Genomic DNA, 20649 nt, shown 5'->3' with positions numbered 1-20649 from the left:
GTCTGTGAGCACAAGGAACACTCAAAATCCAAAGAAACATATGTGTGGATGCTTTGCTGGTGACATTGTGAAGGGACACTGAACCAGTATAGCTACCACAGCATCCTGCATTGACATGCCATCCCATCCAGTTTGCGTTTAGTTGAACCAGTTTGACCAAGAAGGAGAGTAATGCTGTGCTAGATGGCCTGGCCTCCACAATCAACTGATCTAAACCCAATTAAGATGGTTTGGGATGAGATGGACCACAGAGTAAAGGCAAAAGGGCCAACAAGGGCTGAGCATCTCTGGGAACTCCTTCAAGTATCTACCTCATGCAGCTCATTGAGAGAATGCCAGGTGTGGGCAGTAATCAAGCAATCTATTTTGAAGAATCTAAAATATAAAACATGCTTTGAGTTATTTCAAACGTTTTTCTTTACTATATAATTCCATATGCATTCATTCATAGTGTTGATGCCTTCAGTGAGAATCTGCAATGTAAATACTCATGAAAGTAAAGAAAAACAATGAGGTGTGTCCAAACTTTTGACTGGTAGTAAATTTCATTTAAGACGTAAAGACTATTTTTAAACTTGTTGAATTAGATCAGATACCCACAATTAGAAAACTAAAATATTTCAACTCCTACATGGATTTTACAATTTACATTTTAAAATTTTAAATGAAAATTTTCCAATTAATGATTTTATTAGGCTGAGACTTGAAGTTGATTCAAATGGTTGTACTGTTATAGTGAAAGTAAAAAAAATAAAAATAAATAGAGAGAATAATCACGATTCGACTGTTTCTAATGAATAGAGAACAACAAAACAAACAAAAACAAAAAAACCCAACTTTAACCTAACATGATTGTTTATGCTGCCCTTTAAATGTACAGCTGGATGTAATTTGTGCTTTTGATTGAGAATGGTTTGCCTTTGTTTGTTTGTTTTTTGGTAATTTTGTGTATACAAGTTGAGTACAACTTCACAAATTTGAATTCCTGTGGCGCTGATTCACTAACCGGAAGCTGTCATCTTCTCGCGATGTTTTTTGTTGTTATTGATTCGAAACATGGCGTCCGAGGTAGAGGCGGGCATTGCTACTGCAGCCGAACCTGAGTCCGGAGAAGGGTATGTGCGCCTGATGTAACAGTTTTATTGTATAGAATTTTTAGGTCATATTGCGGATTATATGTGTACATATAACCCGCATTAATTAGCATTAACGTTCTGTTTTTATCAGAAACAATGTTAGCAAACTGGCTAAACTTGCTAACTAGCGTTAGCTTTTCTTAAACTTACAGCTTAAACGCTAATGTTAGAGTTTAAGCTGGATTTATGGTCCCGCAAATGTGTCCATCCGCGTACACGTTTCCCAACATCTGCATCTGCAGGTCCATAATTTCCACTGTAGTACAAGCGTGTACAACACCGGAATAGAGCTTACCGGGGACCATTAAACCGTGCCAAAACCCAAATATCAAAAATTATAGTACGAGTAGCACAGAGTGTGGTTGCAGTGACACTTTTTTTTTTTTTTATTGTTTTATGCATTCGATTTCTATTCAGGTTTAACTTCGCTTTTCTCCGTCGCTAGCTAACGGACCAACAACAACACATGCGAGAGTGTCTCATAGACCGGTTGTAAGACATTGCACACCGCCTCCATCTGACAGCATAGCTCAATACTCAGCGGCCATAAATTCTGCTTAAATTCCTGACCTACCGAAAAGCGTACGCAGACGGACACATAAAGCCAGTTTGAAAGAGAAAGCAGCTTTACACCAACAGACCCTACACTGCGTGGTCTGCTGACAAACGCGTAAAATCTGGAAATTATAACTGAAGACCTTTATGTGGAAAATAGCAATTTTCTTTAGCAGTATGCTTTTGATTAAAATAAAAACTAACAAAGGGTAAACAAGTGAGCATGTACTAGCTGAAATAAGATCCCTTCATGGATGGGTAAACTTTGGTTTTCCTTTAAAAAAAAAAATAGACATTTATATTATAAAGTTAATAGAAATGTTGTTATTGCAGTTCTCTTATGGCTGCTTTTGCATGTATAATAATTGTTGGATCATCTGATTTGTCCATTGATGTTCAGGGAAACTGCATTTGGAGTGCTACCGACCATGGAGACTGAGTCATCTAATGGCAAAGAGGTAATGGTACTGAGTTATATAACTGCTAAGGCTTTGTTTTGTAAATTCTTGCTTTTAATTATCTGAGTTTGATTATTTCAGGAGGCAGCTGGTGAAGGCTCAGAGGCTGCTGACGCTCTCACTGGATCAGGAGATGAGGAAAGTGGCAGGCAGCTGGGAGAGGTGGAGCTGCAATGTGCTTTGTGCATGAAGTGGTTCACCGCTGACACATTTGGCATCGGCACAGAGTAAAGCTATTATTCGGTAGCTGGTCAGTACAATATCAGCAGCTGTGTAACGGTCCTGACAGCTTTCATGCTCCAGTCTTTCTCCTCCTCTACAGGACCTGTCTGCCCTTTATGACCAATTATGTGTTTCACTGCAACGTGTGCCATCACAGTGGTAACACATATTTTCTCAGGAAACAAGCAAGTATGTGTGCCATGTGCTTTAACCAGCTAATAACCTTTCTGAAGCTTTAAGATCATAACTTACTCTGTGTTTTGAATGACTGACAAAGCGCTTTTGGTTTCTCAGACCTGAAAGAGATGTGTCTCACAGCTCTTGCTAACCTGACATGGAGATCCAGAACACAAGACGAGCATCCAAAGACCATGTTCTCTAAAGACAAGGTGCGTGTAACTGTTTTTGGCTTTTCCAATGATATTACACTTATAGGATAGCCATTAGTCTTATAAGTAGGTGTATCAAACTGTTGCCTTCCTATCCCAGACATAGTAGATGTTCATGGAACAGTTTTAAATTCTGAGTAATGCTAATCTTTACTTAAATTACTGTTGTTGAGTTCGTTTCCTGACGCGCACTGAGTATATGAAAACTGAGGGTCAGGCAGTAAAGCAGGTCATCTACCACCTAAAAGAGCCATCTCCAGCTCCTTCAATATTCCTAAGGGTTAAAGGATAGACTATAGAACTGTATTAAAGTGGGTGTGAATGGGTGAATGAGGTTTGTGTTATACAAATTCCAGTCCAGTTAATTTCCTAAATCATAATGGGAAATGAGTACAAACATGTATAAACACACACTGGTGGATGGTCATCTCAGAGGAGCCATGGGAGGTCAGACGGTAGTGTACCTTTTGTACCAGTTTTAAGCTGGGAAACATGTGGCCAGTTACATCAGAAGGGGAGCTGAATGTAAAATCCTTTACAAATAAATTAAGTGACTAAATTAAGTGGGAGGCAGATGATCCGCTGTGGTGACAACCTGTTAAAAGGGAGCAGGGGGAAGAATTCAAGCTTATGGACATTTATGTGAAAGAATTATTGTTTACCTTTTTTTAACTTGTTGAAGCCCTCCTAAATTGTAGGATTAATTAATTTTCAATTTTCCTTTTTATTTTCTTTTGTTACAGGATATCATCCCATTTATTGACAAGTACTGGGAGTGCATGACAACTCGACAAAGACCCGGGAAGCTCACCTGGCCAAACAATATAGTGAAGACGATGGTACAGTGACTGCTACAGTCCATTACACAGAAAATATAGGCAGTTATGCTTTAAATTCTCTTTTTTTATTAAAAAACAAAACAAAAGACAAACATGTCCATGTGAAGACAGCACAGTTAGGAAAAGAATCAGAATACTTTAATAATCCGTAAGGGAGTGATGTGGGTTACAGTTGCTTCAAGACAATAACAGTAACAGACTAAATTAATTAAATAGTACAATAAAGTTTAAAAATGTAAGAAATATCACTTAAATATACAAATAGCTCAATTTAAATATTAAGAATATTACAGAGGTGAAATATATATGATTGACATTTACCTTTAACCTGTTAAACTTTGTCATTTGTTATTTTACTGTAGAGCATGTGCAAAAGGGTGTAACTGTTGCAGTGTGCACTGTACATTAGATGGAGGAGTTGTACAGAGAGAGAGCCACATGGAAGGAATGATTTTCTGTGTCATTCAGTGGTGCATTTTGATAATCTCACTGTCTTACTGAACATGCTCCTGTGACTGGCCAGCCTCTCTGGCACCAACCTAAGGAAGTCCAGCTCCATCCCCACAACATTAATGGCCTTGTGGATGACCTTATTGAGTCTGTTGGCATCTGCGACCCTCAACCTGCTGCCCCAGCATGCAACGTCATAGAGGATGGCACTGGTCACAACAGACTCGAAAAAGTCCTGAGCATTGTCCACCAGATGTTGAAAGACCTCAGCCGCCTCAGAAAATAGTGTAGAGTGAAGTGATGTTTTTAACCCAGTCCAGTTTATTATCTATGTGTACTCTGAGGTATTTATAGAAATGTTGTTTAACCATTCTTGTAACTATCCACCCTGCTGCACTGCTATATCATGACCAGGTATCCTCATATAAATAAATATGTAATGATTATTGAAATGTTGTAGTATTAGTATTGAGTAGAACTTTTATTTTCCAGTGCAAAGAGCGCGATGTTTTCCTGGTGAAGGAACACCCTGATCCAGGCAGTAAAGACCCTGAAGAGGAGTACCCTAAATTTGGCCTTTTGGACCAGGTATTTTATTCTGTTATTTGTTGCACACTGGAGGGGCATTTGTTGCATTTTTTTTAAAAATACAGTATGTAAAATATGTATTTCTTGTGTAGGACCTGGGAAACATTGGACCCTCATATGACACACAGAAACAGACTACTGGTACTCCCATGGCTGGTGGGCTCAATGGTAAGGGTGCAAAACAATATTCCAAACTGTAATAACGATAAGCACAGATTAGTCCTGTTATATAACATTGTGTGTTAAAGAAAAAGAGGCTAAAATATTTGCAGGTGGTTTCACACCCACAGTTTGATTCGTTTTTGGTTCACTTGACATTATTATAAAATAAACAGACATTTTGGATAGATTTAACAGCTGTCATCCTGCATGCAGCAACAACTCTCACAGTTGCACATGTAAAGATAACATTTCGGAGATGTCACAGCAGATGATGGTGCACTTTATCGACATTGACATGTTTATCATCATTAACAAGAAACTTATTGCAGGCATTATAATCTGGCTCTGGCTCAGCCAGCATATAATGTTTATAACTCTGTAGCAATCAGAATTATTGTCTGAAGGCCATGAGAAATGCCCAACAGATTTCCTTTTCCAAGTGGATCATTATGGCTGAAGAGGTTCAGTGTTTTTAGTGCGTATGTCCAACAGGGTTGGATGTATATTTATATCCATATATAAGTCACACTCAAGAGAAAAGAACATAATCAGGAGTACTCACGAATCAGAAGGAAAAGATATGATCACAGGTGGTCCATTAATGTTGTGAAGGAGGTCATGCTGAACATTGAAGTGTCAGAGGAGGATGTTAGGAATGGGGTGAGATGGAGGCAGGTGATTTGCTATGGCAACCTCTCAAGGGAGCAGCTGAAAGAGAAGATATATTCATTAAATTGTTAAGAGGTCACTGTTATACTAACTGGGCAAAATGTGCAGAAGCATATAATAGCAACTTTTCTTTTGCTAAAAAATTGAAGCTTTTGCTCAGTTATTCCACTGTTTGTGGATTCATTTATTGGTTAGGTGTAATGTTTTCAGGTTTGGGGCTAGAGATTTTTTTTTTTTTTTTTTGAGCAAGTTAACCACCTTATCTTGATTGACTGTCATCCCTCTTGGTCACATCAGTGACAAAAAAGCCTAGCTTTTGAAATGACTTCTTGCTTTCCCGTGCTCTCTCCTTGGTCATACAAGCACTGAGGTCTCAGTGAAGGAGAGTGATGTACAGTGCGTTAGAGCAAGCTTGTGTTGATTAAAACTTTCTCTGCTGCAGTCACTCTAACATAAATGGTTTTTATTTTGATTGGGCTTTTTTTCACCATAGAACTGGATAAAATTTCCTTGGATACATGCCAAGGCCCTCCTTTTCAGGCAGAGTTGGTTAGGTTTCATTTGCACCAGAGTTTGACAGCTTTCACAAACTGCTGGCATCTATCATAGTAAACCCTTGATTACAATTTCCATGTCCTCCAGGGTTTGCTAGGGTCCAAGTGATATAAATTTTGCCATCAGATGGTGAGTGTGAGGGCAGGGCAGACCTTGATGTGCCTGCCTATTGATTTTTGTTTGTCTTCTCCCCCCTTTTGCTACCTGACTTGTCCACAGAGAAGTGAACATCAATCTGAGTGTAACAGGAATGACTACTTGGCCATTGTGTCTCTACCTTTCCATGTCCACAACAGAGTATAATCAAGGCGTAAGAGTGTGACTAAACTGAACCAAATGGGTTGGGTGTGAAATCAGCCTTACATGAATAATGAGCTGTAAACTCCCCAAACTCAATCAAATGGTGTGATATGTGATTCCCATAGTGATTCTGTGCATTATGTTCCAGGTGGATCTTCTTTCTCAGGTGAATATGTGGTGTGTTGGCATCTGGAGTAATTAGTGTGGGGTTTGTGTGTGTGTGTGTCATAACTTCTCTGGATAGAAGTTGGCCCAAATGTTCCAATCAGACTTTCCTGTGTAGCACAAACCAACCCAAACTGATCCCCAAAAAGCATCTTGAGGGCAACTTCATCCATATCCAGTTGTAACCTCCCTGTTTGCTCTCTGTATCTGTTTGGTCTCCCACCCACCTTCTAAAAAGCTTTTACCCTCATTTGTGAATCTTTCTTGTCTCTGGCTTGCTGCTAATGAGCTCTGAAATCCTTCAAAATCTCCCGACTGTAATGGCACTCTGCCCTTCCAAAGTGCAATGGCTGCAAGAATAGATTTTCATTTTTGATTTGCTATTGGCTTTTACCCAATGCTTATTAGCCTCATCCTCTTCAATTGCCTCCATCTCAAGTTTTGTGTCACAGGTCTGGAGCCATAAAATTACTTTAAAAAGATAAGCTCGACGGCAAAGGGAAAAAAAAAACTCAAAATGACAGGTTTTAGACATTTCTAGAAACAATCTATACAAAAATATCCTACAGTAGTGTGAAAAATGTATTATTTTCTCGCATTTTATTTACCGAACAATTGTGTTCAATAAATAAAATGGAAATTGTGAAAATAATGTCTAGATTAGAATCTTTAATGTTTGTAGTTTGTGATGATCAAATATTTTAACATCACAATGAATTTTAAAAATTAGTTGTTGTTGGCATTAAGCTGTACTTGCAATGGGATGTTTATAATATGCATTTATTACTTCAGCTCACACCTACATTCAGTGGTTAAACCTGTAGTTCACAAATAGCCTTTTTCCATTAGTACCTACTTGGGTTGGCTTGACATGGCTCAACTCGGTTTGTAGGGTTTCCAATATAAATGGTACCAGGTATTTTCTTTAGTACCACCTCTGCTGGGGTTCCAAGCAATCTGAGGCAAAAATCTGACGTCAACATACTTCGTGCCAATGATGAAAGTGTCTCTCCTTTGTGAAAATCAACACCAATTTTGAAACCCAGCAATGAGGGGGCAAAAAAATAAGAACACTGTGGTCCCAGAATCTGACAAAAAGCCATACACTGAGCAGCAGGTATACCGTTGACTCGGCGTCCTCCTTTGTTGTGGGGTTTGTGTTGCATGCAAATGAGTCACGGGACCTTCGACTATGTTGCTATAATGACCCCATGTACATTTGGTGGTATTCAGTTGTAATGAAAATGACCAAAACTGCAGATATGTGATTAGGTACTAGTGGAAAAGACCTATAATTTAGTTAAAAGTAAAGTCAGGTAAAGTAAAAGATGTCCAGATGTATATTGAACAACTGAGTAGCACGTTAGAATTGGAGACAAAAATTTGACTTAAAAATTAGAAAAATAAGAACTGAGTTATGTGCAGCTACTGAGAAGCCATCACTTGGATCACTAAACTTATTGATAAGTGGGCATGTTTGGTTAGTTCTTGTTTACCTTAGAGCACTTAATTCTGACTTTCTATTTGTGTTTGGAGGAATGAGTTGAATCAAATGAGTAGGTCTTGTTCCATTTAATTTACATTTTGCCAGACAGATGTGGCAAGGGCACATCAAAGAGGCATTAGAGGCTCATAGTATTTGGAAAATGCCACATAACTCATGGACTAATTCCTGCCTTTTTGTGTCTGCTGTCCTTCCTGTGTACTCCAGATGCTGAATAAGCTGCTTTCTCCATTTGTGTGTGTATGCTTAGTGGTGGTTTTGGCAATATTATTATAAAAAAAAAAGAAAGAAAGAAAGAAACAATAGTTGTATATCAAATAGTAATATTGAGCAGCAAACATTTGTCTTTAAAGTCATTTACACATATTTATTGCAACTTGTTTTCAATGGCTGTCTGTCCACAAATTCACTGCTGCTTTATCTGTACTCTGGCCTTTGGGTTCAGTTACACCAACAGCACTTGAGCTAAGTCAGTCATAACTTACTGTAACTTCTTGTGTAGCCCCGGTTCTCAAAGCAGCACATGTTAGATGTTTCACTTGGAGATGCACATTGCTGGGTATTCTTCAGAAGCATGATACCAGTCCTGATCTGCTGATGATCACAACAACTGTTGGGCTGAACCACTCACCCTTAAATAGCTTGCTCTATTGCACAGTCTGGACAAACGTGAGGAGGGAGGACCAGCATGTTGTGGCACAGATGCCCTTTAAACAGGGCTCAGGATGCTGCTAGACAACAAGTAAAGTGAGCTTGCAGACCCACTGGCACCTGCAGCCCCTGACTTGTATAAACACTGATAAGCCAACCCAGTAAATGAAAAGCTGAAGAACTTTGCCGAAAACTCTTTTTCCTGCACAAAAAAAGCATTCGAAATGCAAACAGGGCACATATTATTCTTTAGACAAAACCAAAGGAGACATGGAGAGATAAAAGGCACATATGAACCAATCACGTTAGGAAATGAATGCTCTCCCCTTGCAGAGGCCCAAATCACTGCTAAGTCTCCAGAGGCCATCTGGGGGCCCCTTTAAAATGTTTTCATTTTAAAGGGGCCCCCAGAAAAGGACATGCAGGATGGTTGGCCAGCTGTTTTATCCCCAAACCCTACATGACAAATAGTAATAGCAGCCCAGTAAACTTTAAAAGTGCTTGTCAATCAGGTCTTAAAAGAATGACAAAAAACTACTCAAACCAGACATGGAAAGGGAATGTGACACCAATCCTCATTCTATGTTTACAATTTTAAAGAGATCTGGTGGATCCCAAAGCATTTTAAATGGTGTTAAACCCTGTGGAAGGCCATCGGCTCTTGCACTTTTCAGCTTGTGCAACCAGTGTGAATGCAGTTCCCCCTAACATTTGAACATTTACTGATTACCCTTCCTGTAAACTGCCCCAGCTGGACAAGCTTGATTCCACAGTGACTGCTCTCTGAGACTTCACGGTGCCCACTGGGACTCCTTGCGTCAGAAAAGCTGGATGTCACCAATGGCATAATGCTATTGTGCATTCTACTGTTACAATTACTCTTTTCTGCTGTGCACTGGGCTAGGTCTGAGATATGACACCCAGCACTTAAAACTCCCTCCTCTATACCCAGCTGAATCAGACTACTAGGGTACCTGATGCTATAAGCCCCAGTAACAAATGCATAATCTGAAGGTACCCATTTGTGCAGGTGGTAAAGAATGAGGCACGCTCTGAATGCCTTCACTTTAGTAAAGGAAATTGAGTGTCTTTTAAACTGTCTACTTCCCATTACCCCAAACCTGTTGCCAAAGATGGCTGCCCCTCCCTGAGCCTGGTTCCTCCGAAGGGTTTTTCCTCTTAAAAAGAAGTTTCTCCTTCTCACTGACACCAAGTGCTTGCTCAAAGGGGTTCATTCGATTCTTGGGATTTTCTCTTTATTGTTGTAGGGTCTTTACCTTACAATATAAAGTGAGGCAGTTGTTGTTATGATTTGGTCATATATAAATGGAATATAATTTAATTGAGTTCACGGATAACCCAGAAAAGTTATGTTGTTGACAACTTTTTCTGTGTTTATAGAAATGCTCAGGTAGGTCACTGTGTAGCACTGTGTACTTGTAACAGGCGCCTCAGATACCTGCTGTCAGGGTAAAATTATGTGTCCTACAGATGTAAACCAGTTTCCCTGGTGCGTTAGACATCTCAGAGATACATGAGTGACCATCCCAAATTTGTATGTTGTGAGTAAACTGTTCAGACCCTGCAGAACAGGGCAAATGCTGCCCTATGTTCACCAAATTTTTATAATCACCTTGATCTTTTCCCACACATGCCTTCTGTGACACTGATACCTCTTCCAGCAGCTGGGAATAACTGGTTTGCTGGTATTCTCTGTTACCACAGCAAGCCAAGTAATATTCAACCTGTAATGTAGCACATTTGCAGACGTTCTGCATATCTGTCCTAGCAGTGGGGGAGTTTGGTGCGCTGTCCTCTTTACCTCAAGGGGGAATGAAAATTTTATGCGTCATCCTCCTAGTTGGATATGAGGAGCTGTGAGGTGTTCTCATAGTGATCCTCATAATCTCCAGTACCTCATTCAGTGGTGCCACAGTGGCAAGGTCCATTTGTGGTTAAACTTCCACAACTCCTTGTCATCACTGTCAGTCAACATGTCAGCCCAGAGTCGACTGTTCCCTCAGGACTGCAGGAGGGCACTGTCATTTCTGCAGATTTCTGCACCAAACTAGTGAAAGAAAAGACCAACCTAGTAGTTAAGGTCAGGTTCAGTAAATACCAGTTGGTGTAATCAGACCTGAAGACTAGTGCCTGCAGTACTGCAAGTCTTTATATGTCCACCACACCTAGGTAGAGCTAAGCTAATGGAAAGCTAATTTAAGACGCCGGCCCTGCAATAAATTCTCCTTTCATGAATATTGGTTGAGATTGATGAGAGGGGAGAAAAGCTGACATAAGGAAAATTTCTTGCAGGACTGTGTGAGAAATTGGCATCTAAGTGTATATTGCCTTTGCTACTGTCTGGCTGTTTGTGTGCCTGTGTGGGTTCATTTGAATAATCTATCTTATGTTCTTGAAGGTGCTTTGGCCCCTGGCCCAGGAAAAGGAAGAGGTGCCAAACGTAAACAACAGCAGCAACAAGAGGGGACGGCTGCAGGAGCAGCTAAGAGAACTAGGAGGTACTAACGGTCCTGTATTATGATATTGCACTGTTGTATGTTCTGTCTGTTATGTATAACATGTATAACAACTGGGAGGCTTGTGTTTATTATATACTCAGTTATCACTATAACATCAGCAAAGTTTATTTAAATGTGATGAATCAACTAATGTCAAATACATATTGCATAGCTAAGTTATAGCTTTCTGGCTATATGCCTGCATGATGGCCATTACTGTTTAAAACAAATATAAAATATGCATCTTTGCTTACATTATATGATTTGGTGATGGCTAAAATCCATTTAGTTGGTGAGGTAATTTGGCAAACTGGCACTTAGCATTTCCATTCTGGTTGAAGAATTCCTCAAAGTGACAGGCATAATGTCCAGGGGAAATACTTTGGGACAAAGTCAACATAGGCTTTTTTTCTTCTTTTTCCCCCTGATACACAGGCAATAGGTGAGCATTGATCAACCAGCTTAGTTTATGTTTGCAGTTAAAGGCAACCAAGGGAGTTTGATTTCGGAGTCTATTTAAGTTTTAAGGTTTAGGTAAGTCTATTCGGACACTGGGCCTCATTTATTAAAATTTCCGAGGAAATGTTCTTACCGTGTGCAAAAAAGTGGATTCCACACAAAATTACTGTTGAAATGATTAACTGCACATACTTGGTGCAGTTAATCATACATCTATTTTGTTCTCACCACATGCATATCATAGTAAATCAGAATCATTCAGAACCAACAGCCTTGTGCACTCTCCATACAATTTGCATGTTGCCCTGCCTCCATTTCACAATATAAGTACATACTTTTGAGTGATGTTGTTGTAAGAGAAGCCTGTACCTCTAAGGCAAAATATAAGCAAAAAAATCTGTCCCAGAAAATTGAATGGTAGTTTTGCAGGTCCACGTAGACAGCCGGAAGAAACTGCTTTCCAAAGTGTAAGTGACAGTCATTTAAAAATAATAATAATAAAAAGCAACACTTGGGCTGAAAACAGTACATGAGTGATTACGGACTTTGTGATGGATGGCGATATCATCACCCTGACTGCAGGGAATATACTTTCTTCTCACATGTTCATCACTCTTACTCTTGTCTGGATTATTACCTAGTCAGCAGCTCACTGTTGAGACACTGTTTCAGACACTTAGATACACCCAATAGCTGTCAGCGATCATGCTCCTGTGTCTTTAATACTAGTAATTAAGAAGGTCATTCTGCCAAGTAAAAACTGGAGATTTAATAAATCATTGCTTAAAGACGAAAGAGAAAGAAGAAAAGAGAAAACAAGTATTCAAGAATTGGAGGAAACCAATAAATCCTTTTCATTTCATTCATTTGGTTGATTCTCAATATGATAAACTTCTCAGATTAGCTGGCAGGAGGTCTTATCATCTTTTTGAAGATGCCCACTACTTTTGAGGAGACCACTCTGCAGGCAGGAGGATCTGCCAGAGGTGGAGGGGCTGGATGGGCCTGGACCCCCCTGTCCTTGTTGGATTTTGGGGAATTTATTAAAAAAAAAAAAACATAGCTTGTGGGCATTTTAGTTATGGATATATAACAAATATATAGTTATATAGATGTCATAGTTATCCCTATGCATTTTTCTAATGCAAATCTATTTTGTTCCTCATGCAACTTTAACACGTGCATGCTACCATTAAATTACAACTGGTCATTCTATCTCTTTGCAGCGACCCTCTGTTCTCTGCTCAGCGGCTGCCTCCTCATGGTTACCCACTGGAGCACCCATTTAATAAAGATGGCTACCGTTATGTCCTAGCAGAACCAGACCCGCATGCTCCAGACCCAGAGAAGCTCGAGTTGGACTGTTGGGCAGGCAAACCCATACCTGGTGATCTGTACAGAGCCTGTCTGTATGAGAGAGTGCTGCTGGCCTTACATGACAGAGGTATGGGTTTCAAGGACGTTCTGTTTTCTTCGTATGAACAATACTGCGCACAAGGCTTGAGCCACCCTTGAGTTCATTGTATTTTGTTTGAGGCAGTTTATTGAAACACGGACAACGAAAATGTAAATTCATTATATGAGGCAGAGTGTAGAATGTCAAGAAGTTTGAAAGTCGATATATATCTTTTTCCTTCAAAACAGCCTGAACTCTCTTTGGCAGCTTTTTTTGTTATTCATTTTCGCAGTCCTCGGGAGTAGTTTATCAGGCATCTGATGCAAAATTGTTACCTACAGTGAAATTGGACCCCTTCCAACCAAACATGCTGTTGAAACCACAAACATCATATTGGAAAGACAATGTGATGTTTGTGCTAAAGGAATAAGGATCACAATATCTTTAGGGGCAAAAAGTGCCTAAAGATATAACTGAAAATTGGTCCTTTGCTAAGTTTTCTGTTATGCTTGGGCACAACACTGAATCATCCCTCAACTTAGAAACTAATGAATGTTTGAATCATTCATAGGTGAGTTGCTTAACAAATTTTCCTCTGAAAATTTTCTAGTACAAAGACTGAAACTGAATCCAAAAGTAGTTAATATTTTGATGTTCAGAAAGTACAACTGTTGCTCAAAACCACTTTTAAAAAACAAATTACAAAAAAGTCCGGTTCCTTGAACACAAAATGGAGTGAGGTTATAGGTGACTCAAGACTTTTCATGGCACTTTACTTTATGCTGTGTATGAATAAGTATGTTTATGTTGCAGCGCCTCAGTTGAAGATCTCTGATGACCGCCTGACAGTGACTGGGGAGAAGGGTTATTCAATGGTCCGAGCTTCCCATGGCGTTCGGAAAGGCGCCTGGTACTTTGAGGTGTCTGTTGATGACATGCCTCCAGAGACCGCAGCCAGACTTGGCTGGTCTCAACCACTTGGTCAGTAGTGCTTTGTACTCATACAAATATGATTACATTTACATCTACAATATAGTTTGTGTACAGAGTAGGGCTGGGCCATATTATACCGTTCACGGTAATACCGGTATAATGTTAGGCAACGATAGGAAAATGAAATATCGCGATAGAATGGGAGTAAAACGCGCATGCGCAGTGCCTTTGTTTTCATACGCACATGGCCGATTGTTGAGTGAAACAGATGAACCAGAATTGGCTTGTAAAAATGGTGCAACTTCAGTGATGTGGAACTGGTTTGGTGTTTGTCCGTCAGATACACGACAAAGCACATTTTTTTGCAGAACATGCAAGCGGGCTGTCGTTATTGTCGTATTTGTCGGACTAAGATGCTCTTAAATCTGGGAGTAATCTGGGTCCTAAACTCCGTCTGCTTCAGGTCAAACGAACACTGCAGCATCACCAAGAGTTAACTGTCTAAATTCTTTCATCTTTAATAAAACGATCAGCATTGCTGCTTTACCAGGTGTAACTATGAAGTTTAACTTCCAGGCATCCATGAAAACAAAATGTATTACATTTAACGGAGTTAGAAGTTAGCAGGAAGTTAGCGGAAGTTAGCTCGCTAGTTTCGCTAGTTACCTAAGCATGATATTGCATGTTCTGACTGAGAGTTTTCTGAAAAAAATCAAACGTACAGCTCTGCTATCACTTCCAACATAAATGAAGACAGGAAACTAAACAGCAGTGACGTTTGTAGGGTTACTGAAGTTGGGCTAGCTGGTATATAATTATATGCTACGTGCTCGCTAGCGACACAGCTATGTTAGCATAACATAAACAGTGAAGCTGGAGGACGAACACTTAACACTTTTCCACTTATAAAAGTTAACGTGAAGGTTCCTCATGGTTAGAGACAAATGCAATCGCATGGCAGGATGCTGTAAACGGACCAAACTTCAGTCAGGAGAACAACTGAGATAATCCATCCACAATACGAGGTTAGTCATTAATATACTGCAACAACATAGGAATAGAGCAGCTGCCAGAGAATTCAACATTAATGAATCAATGGCACAGAAGTGGAGGAAGCAAGAAGAATGAGTTTAATAAAGTTTGATTTATCTGACTGCTTTGTTTCGCTTAATGTGCCTTATAATCCCGTGCACCTTATGGTCCGAAAAATACGTACTGCACGCTGCAGTTTAATGTTGGAAAGCACCTCTTTTTAACTTCAGTGGATATTATACATGGTTATGCTCAGGATATGTCAGCACATTTCTACTGGAAATGCCTTTTGGTTAAACTTTCAGCAAGGAATTTGCATTTGCACTGTTAAATTTTTATAAAGCTTTAATGTACATAAAAACCAGTTTCTTGTTTAAGTGAAAATAAATGGAAGGTTGTCTTTTTGCGCTAGTAATGTTGTGGAGTTGTATTTTGTCTCGCATCAATTATATCGTCAGTTATATCGTTATCGCAAATTTTCAAATATATATCGTGATAAATATTTTTGGCCATATCGCCCTGCTCTACTACAGAGTAGAAAGACATATACAATGGCATTAAAATAATATATAATTATAAAGTCTCATCAATTGACTGTAGATTAGATTAATAAGAGTTTACAAGGTTATCATAGTTCAGTAAAGCTAAACTAAAAATACAAACTTGGGTGTGGAAAGATATTTTTCTTAACTTGTAAAAGAATAAAAACAAATTTAAAGAAAATTATATAGTGTATCTGAAAAATTAACTAAAAGAAATGTATATTTTGTGCATTGAGGCAGGAATGTCATCACTGTGGGTCAATATCATTTAAGTGTATTGTGATAACCAGAGCCTTCATTCTGATTTAAAAACTAAAACTATAGAAACAATTGTTTGTTACAAAAACTAACAAATTGAAAATCAAATTTTAATACAGAAAAAAATGAAATGATGGAAAGAAAAAATAATGGCTTATGTTAGACCTTTAGATTTCCCTTAGTGATGACATTTTGTCACAGTAGTAATCTTGCTCAAAAGGACCACAGATTCAGGTTTGGGTCGGTCAGGTGTGTGCTCGGCTGAAGAGCAAGTGGGACACTCCGTTCATTAGACTTATAGCTGAACTGCCAAATCAGGCTCAGGCTGTTTAAAGTGAGGCTAGGGTGACGTCTAATGATGGTTTGCAGGGTGCCAGGAAGATTTTATGGTGTTTAAGGCCCTGGGGTCTTGTCCTCTGTGCATGGTGATGTCTGGGTCTTCTGTACTCTTGAGGACCCATGCAGGGCTCAGATCTCCTGGATCTCTGGCTTCTCACTCTTATCATGATTGTTATGTAATAAATATATTAATGTGAATAGTATTTATTTATTTTTTTTATTTATTTATGTTTAAGGAAAAGAAATTGAGTAGCAGGAGAGATTTGTAGAGCTACCCTTGACAAAGCAAATGTGTTTGGCACATCAGAATTCAGTTTCCCTTTGGGCTCTCAAAGCTGTGCTCCTGAGATAGTAATTATATTGGGGCTACCTGCTGTTACTGCTGATCTAATGGTAAATGGCCTGTATTTGTATAGCGCTTTTACTACAGAGCAATTTTCAGTTTTTGGACAATAAAGATTAGTTGTATATACATTAACATGTTCAAAATGCACAACATGTACATTTAATGTTGGCTTTGGCTCAGGAGGCAGAGTAGGTCACAAGACTGGCAGGGATATTAAGATACTAACCCCAAATTGCTCTCCATTGTTTCCATCGGCGTGTGACTGTTGGATAGAAAGCACTTAAGCATAGAAAAAAAGTGGTCAGTTGATCATTAGCACCTGTTTTTGTTTTTATGTGCATTAAAGTTATATAAAAATGTGTACATAAAATCGTTTCCAGGTCAGTAAACACACCCAGAATTCATACATAAAGCACACGGGATTATAAGGGGCACTGTCGATTTTCAGAAAAATCAAAGGATTAATTTTAAGTGTGCCGTATTTTCCAAAAAACACGGTAATAACGACGGCCCGCTAGCATGCTCTACCAAAAATAGTACTTTGTTGTGTATCTGACGGACGAAAGCTAAACCAGTTCCACACTGAAGTTGCAACATTTTTACAAACCAATTCTGGTTCATCCGTTTCATTCAACGATCCGCTTTCGTCCGCCATGCTTTTTCTGCCATGTGCCTATGAAAACAAAGGCACTGCACATGCAAGTTTTACCCATATTCTATCACGATATTTCATTTTCTTATCGTTGCCCAACATTATACCAGTATTACCATGAACTGTATGATATGACCCAGCCCTAGTGTATACTGCGTCTTATGTAGTGACTTCGGGGACAGCCTTCAGCCACCTCTGTGGCTCCTAACTAGATGGGAGGCTAAGAAATTCACAAACCTCAAAATTTTTCTTTAATGAGTATCTGCCATTATTATGTATTGATATATACATCAGAACAGGTCCTCTTTTTCCTTTCAGCTTTAAGGTTTGTTTGTCCTTACTCATTTTTCAGTTAATATGTATTCCCTTCAATTTAAATAATAAATTGTGTTGTCACTCTTTACCAGAGTGGATAGTGGATATCATTCTTTGGCATAATCTGGCAGCCCTAATATAGAGTTAGATACTCAGCTGCTTTGACAAAATGTTAATACCACAATATCTAACATGTTGGATCTTATTTATAACTTAGGTAACCTGCAGGCGCCTCTGGGTTATGACAAGTTCAGCTACTCTTGGCGCAGTAAGAAAGGGACGCGGTTTCACCAGTCAATAGGAAAACATTATTCCTCAGGCTACAGTCAGGGAGACACACTGGGCTTCTTCATAGAGCTGCCTGAAGACACAGAGACGGCGAAGGCTCTGCCTGATACATACAAGGACAAGGTAACCGCAGCTACATCAGCTGCACTTCTGATTTCTTCTTGTGTTCAGCATTGCATTTCTGTCACATGCAGTTGTATCAAAATGGTCCCAAGAGCTTGGCTGTGTTTCATTTGTCCACCTCCCATGTTACTTATACAAGAGAGATAAATGCCAATCAGATTTATACCACTGGATACCACTGCCAGTATTTTTTAAAGGAACAGCAACTGTTGGAATGATAGATGTGTTCCTCTGAGCCAGAATTTGTGTTGTAGAAATAACACAAATTAACAGTATTATTACTAGGCTGGAGTAAATAAAAATAAATAAATAAATAAAATAATATAAATATATATTTGTGGTGGGGCGTGGTTTGCGGTGCCGTGCGGACACACCTGCACGGCATCCGCAATCACGCCCGCCGTGTTAAAACACGGGGACTCAGGGGTTGGTGTGGGTGTGGTGTGACGTGAATTAAATAAAGTTGGCTCTGAACGTTGCTCCGGGGTCCCGCCGTGCCTTATTCACGCCACATTGGTGCCGAAACCCAGGAGGCGGCACGGCGGGTCCGTATCGGAGCCAGGGAATGGAGGAGCTGGCCCGGAGGGTGGCCGAAATGGCGGCCGCCCAGCGGGAGCAGGCGGCGGAGGTGCGTCGCCAGCAGGAAGAGCTGCAGGACCGGTCCGAGCGCCACCTGGAAAGGATTGGGGAGCTGGTGGCGCTGCTCTGGGCCTGGGCGCCACCCCTACAAGTGTGTCCCGAGGACAGTGAAGCGGTGGAGGAGCCGTGTGGGGCACCTCGGCAGCCGGAGGTGGTGGACGAGTCACGCGGGGGTCCGAGCCTGCCGGAGGAGGAGGAGCAGCCGGGTGAAGGGCTGCTCCTGCCGGGAGCGGTGGAGGAGCCAGATTGCTCCCCGGCCTCAATCGGGCGATGGGGGTATGTGGTGGGGCGTGGTTTGCGGTGCCGTGCGGACGCACCTGCACGGCATCCGCAATCACGCCCGCCGTGTTAAAACACGGGGACTCAGGGGTTGGTGTGGGTGTGGTGTTTTCATGTCTTTCTTGGACTAGTTGGATCTAAAACCAGTTTCTCTTTTCAGGCACTAATTAAGTTTAAGAGTTACCTGTACTTTGAGGAGAAGGACTATGTGGACAAAGCAGAGAAAAGCCTCAAGCCAATGAGTCCCAGCAGGGTTAGAACATTTTTTCAAAATTAATTCCAGTGGAGAAAACCTACTGTCATTTTCCACTACCTACCTCTTATTGGCCCGGCTCTTGTTTTTCAGATGATTTTCTACAAAAATGGAGTGAACCAAGGTGTTGCCTTTGAAAACCTGTTTGAGGGCATCTATTTCCCTGCCATCTCACTATACAAGAGCTGCACAGTGAGTACACATGCACATTTGATGATTTATTTGATTTTAAGGTTGGAAAGGGGTTTGTTTTTTTTAAGTATACCCTTACCTCTTCAGGTTTCTGTCAATTTTGGACCCCACTTCAAATACCCTCCAAAGGATGTTAAGTACCAGCCGGTGAGAGCTTCATACCTTTTAAGATTCCCAACTTTCTCCAAATGATCTTGAAACTTCCTCTGAGTCATTGTTTGATTACTTTCAGATGAGTGACATGGGCTGGGGAGCTGTAATCGAACACACTCTGGCTGACATGCTGTACCATGTGGAGACTGATGTGGATGGACGACGTAGTCCTCCATGGGAGGGATGAAAACATTGAACTGACTATACACACACCCCTGAGTCAAAAACGTTGTTCAACCTTTAGATAGCCAAAATGAAAACACTTCATGCCTGCAGTAAACTGTAGGTCAAATAAGCAGCATTTCAGCTCTTGCAATATTAAAATATCGTCAGCAGTATGGGCTGAATGAATTCTTCCTAGACATAAAACATTTAAAATGACACCGAACTGTGGGCTGCATATCATTGTTACCATAGGGCGAAGTTCCATATCAGGCTTTTCTGAATTAGTTTACTTATGGTGCTCCGGTTTCAAATGTGTATAATTTAAAGTTGTTATGCTTTAGAAAGGTTTTAGTTCAACACATTTTTGGCACCATGAAGTTGTGTGTGTTGTTGCAGCCAAACAGAGCCAATTCACCATTTCACTTATTGTCTAAATGAAAGTCTTTGTTATTGTCTCTTTTGGGTGAATTTTATTTGTTTGTGTTTTTTTTACACTGGGTTAAATTTAATTAAAAAATCCCACATCCAAGTTGATCTGATTAATTAAATCTGTTTTTTGTTGAATGGTCTTTTTGGTTCACCTAGCCTTTTTCTAAGGAGCTGCTTTACTGGTGAACTTTGAAATTATTTGTATCTATGATGTAGAAAGACTAATTTATACACAGTTTCTCTCCTATACTGTGTCTGAATGAGCTGTAATGAACACCATCATTCACCCACTACCAAGGAAAATGTTCAATACCACTGGGAAGATCTTGAAAAAGGTATTTTTCCCAAATTAGAAGTCAGATTTAAGATTTAATTTATAGCTTTTATAAAGTTTTACAAAAAAAAAATATTGCATTACAGAGAGTGAAGGTGAAATATATTTTAGAACCTATTAACACACAGGGTACAAAAAGCCAGTATAATACCTATCATCTGAACAATTTATTTATTGTAAAAGAAGAGCTTTGTGGAAAAGTTACAAATGTACTTTATCAAAAGTCACTGCCTGCATTTTAAAACTGGCCACATCAAAATAAACATTTTAAAAATTATTGTAAAAGCAAAAAAAGTTAAAGTTGTCCACAGTCGCCTGCAGCCTCTTTCTCATTCACTGGCCACACTGCTCTGTTTCAGT

The 20649-nt window shown here is 39.8% G+C and overlaps 1 protein-coding gene across 2 annotated transcripts; it reads left to right on the top strand.

Moving 5' to 3' along the window:
- Positions 1 to 1018: 1018 nt before the first annotated feature.
- Positions 1019 to 20060, top strand: ash2l (ash2 like, histone lysine methyltransferase complex subunit). 2 transcript variants are annotated; one of them, XM_086301647.1, is made up of 17 exons: positions 1019 to 1115; positions 2092 to 2149; positions 2231 to 2376; positions 2472 to 2560; positions 2666 to 2760; positions 3504 to 3599; positions 4542 to 4637; positions 4730 to 4805; positions 6472 to 6489; positions 11063 to 11162; positions 12848 to 13065; positions 13831 to 13998; positions 17652 to 17845; positions 18924 to 19016; positions 19110 to 19208; positions 19296 to 19355; positions 19441 to 20060. In XM_086301647.1, the coding sequence occupies exons 1-17, from the start codon at positions 1057 to 1059 to the stop codon at positions 19546 to 19548; spliced, it is 1773 nt and encodes a 590-aa protein (XP_086157773.1). In that variant the 5' UTR covers positions 1019 to 1056; the 3' UTR covers positions 19549 to 20060. The 2 variants fall into 2 exon arrangements, with proteins under 2 accessions (XP_086157773.1, XP_086157774.1); XM_086301648.1 differs by lacking the exon at positions 6472 to 6489.
- Positions 20061 to 20649: the final 589 nt, after the last annotated feature.

The sequence above is a fragment of the Aulonocara sp. 'chitande type north' Nkhata Bay genome, linkage group LG7, assembly GCF_057382095.1.
Source record: "Aulonocara sp. 'chitande type north' Nkhata Bay isolate Kocher_YH1m ecotype deep benthic linkage group LG7, A_spYH_male_GT1.1, whole genome shotgun sequence".
In the NCBI taxonomy this organism is placed as follows: domain Eukaryota; kingdom Metazoa; phylum Chordata; class Actinopteri; order Cichliformes; family Cichlidae; genus Aulonocara; species Aulonocara sp. 'chitande type north' Nkhata Bay.
This window is presented reverse-complemented; position numbering and strand designations above follow the sequence as displayed.

Bases quoted from the DNA above. Each gene is read 5' to 3' on its own strand.
- ash2l (XM_086301647.1), top strand. From the start codon at position 1,057: ATGGCGTCCGAGGTAGAGGCGGGCATTGCTACTGCAGCCGAACCTGAG. The intron at 2,150-2,230 runs GTAATGGTACTG...TGATTATTTCAG, and splicing joins AGTCATCTAATGGCAAAGAG to GAGGCAGCTGGTGAAGGCTC. The intron at 2,561-2,665 runs GTATGTGTGCCA...TTGGTTTCTCAG, and splicing joins TTTTCTCAGGAAACAAGCAA to ACCTGAAAGAGATGTGTCTC.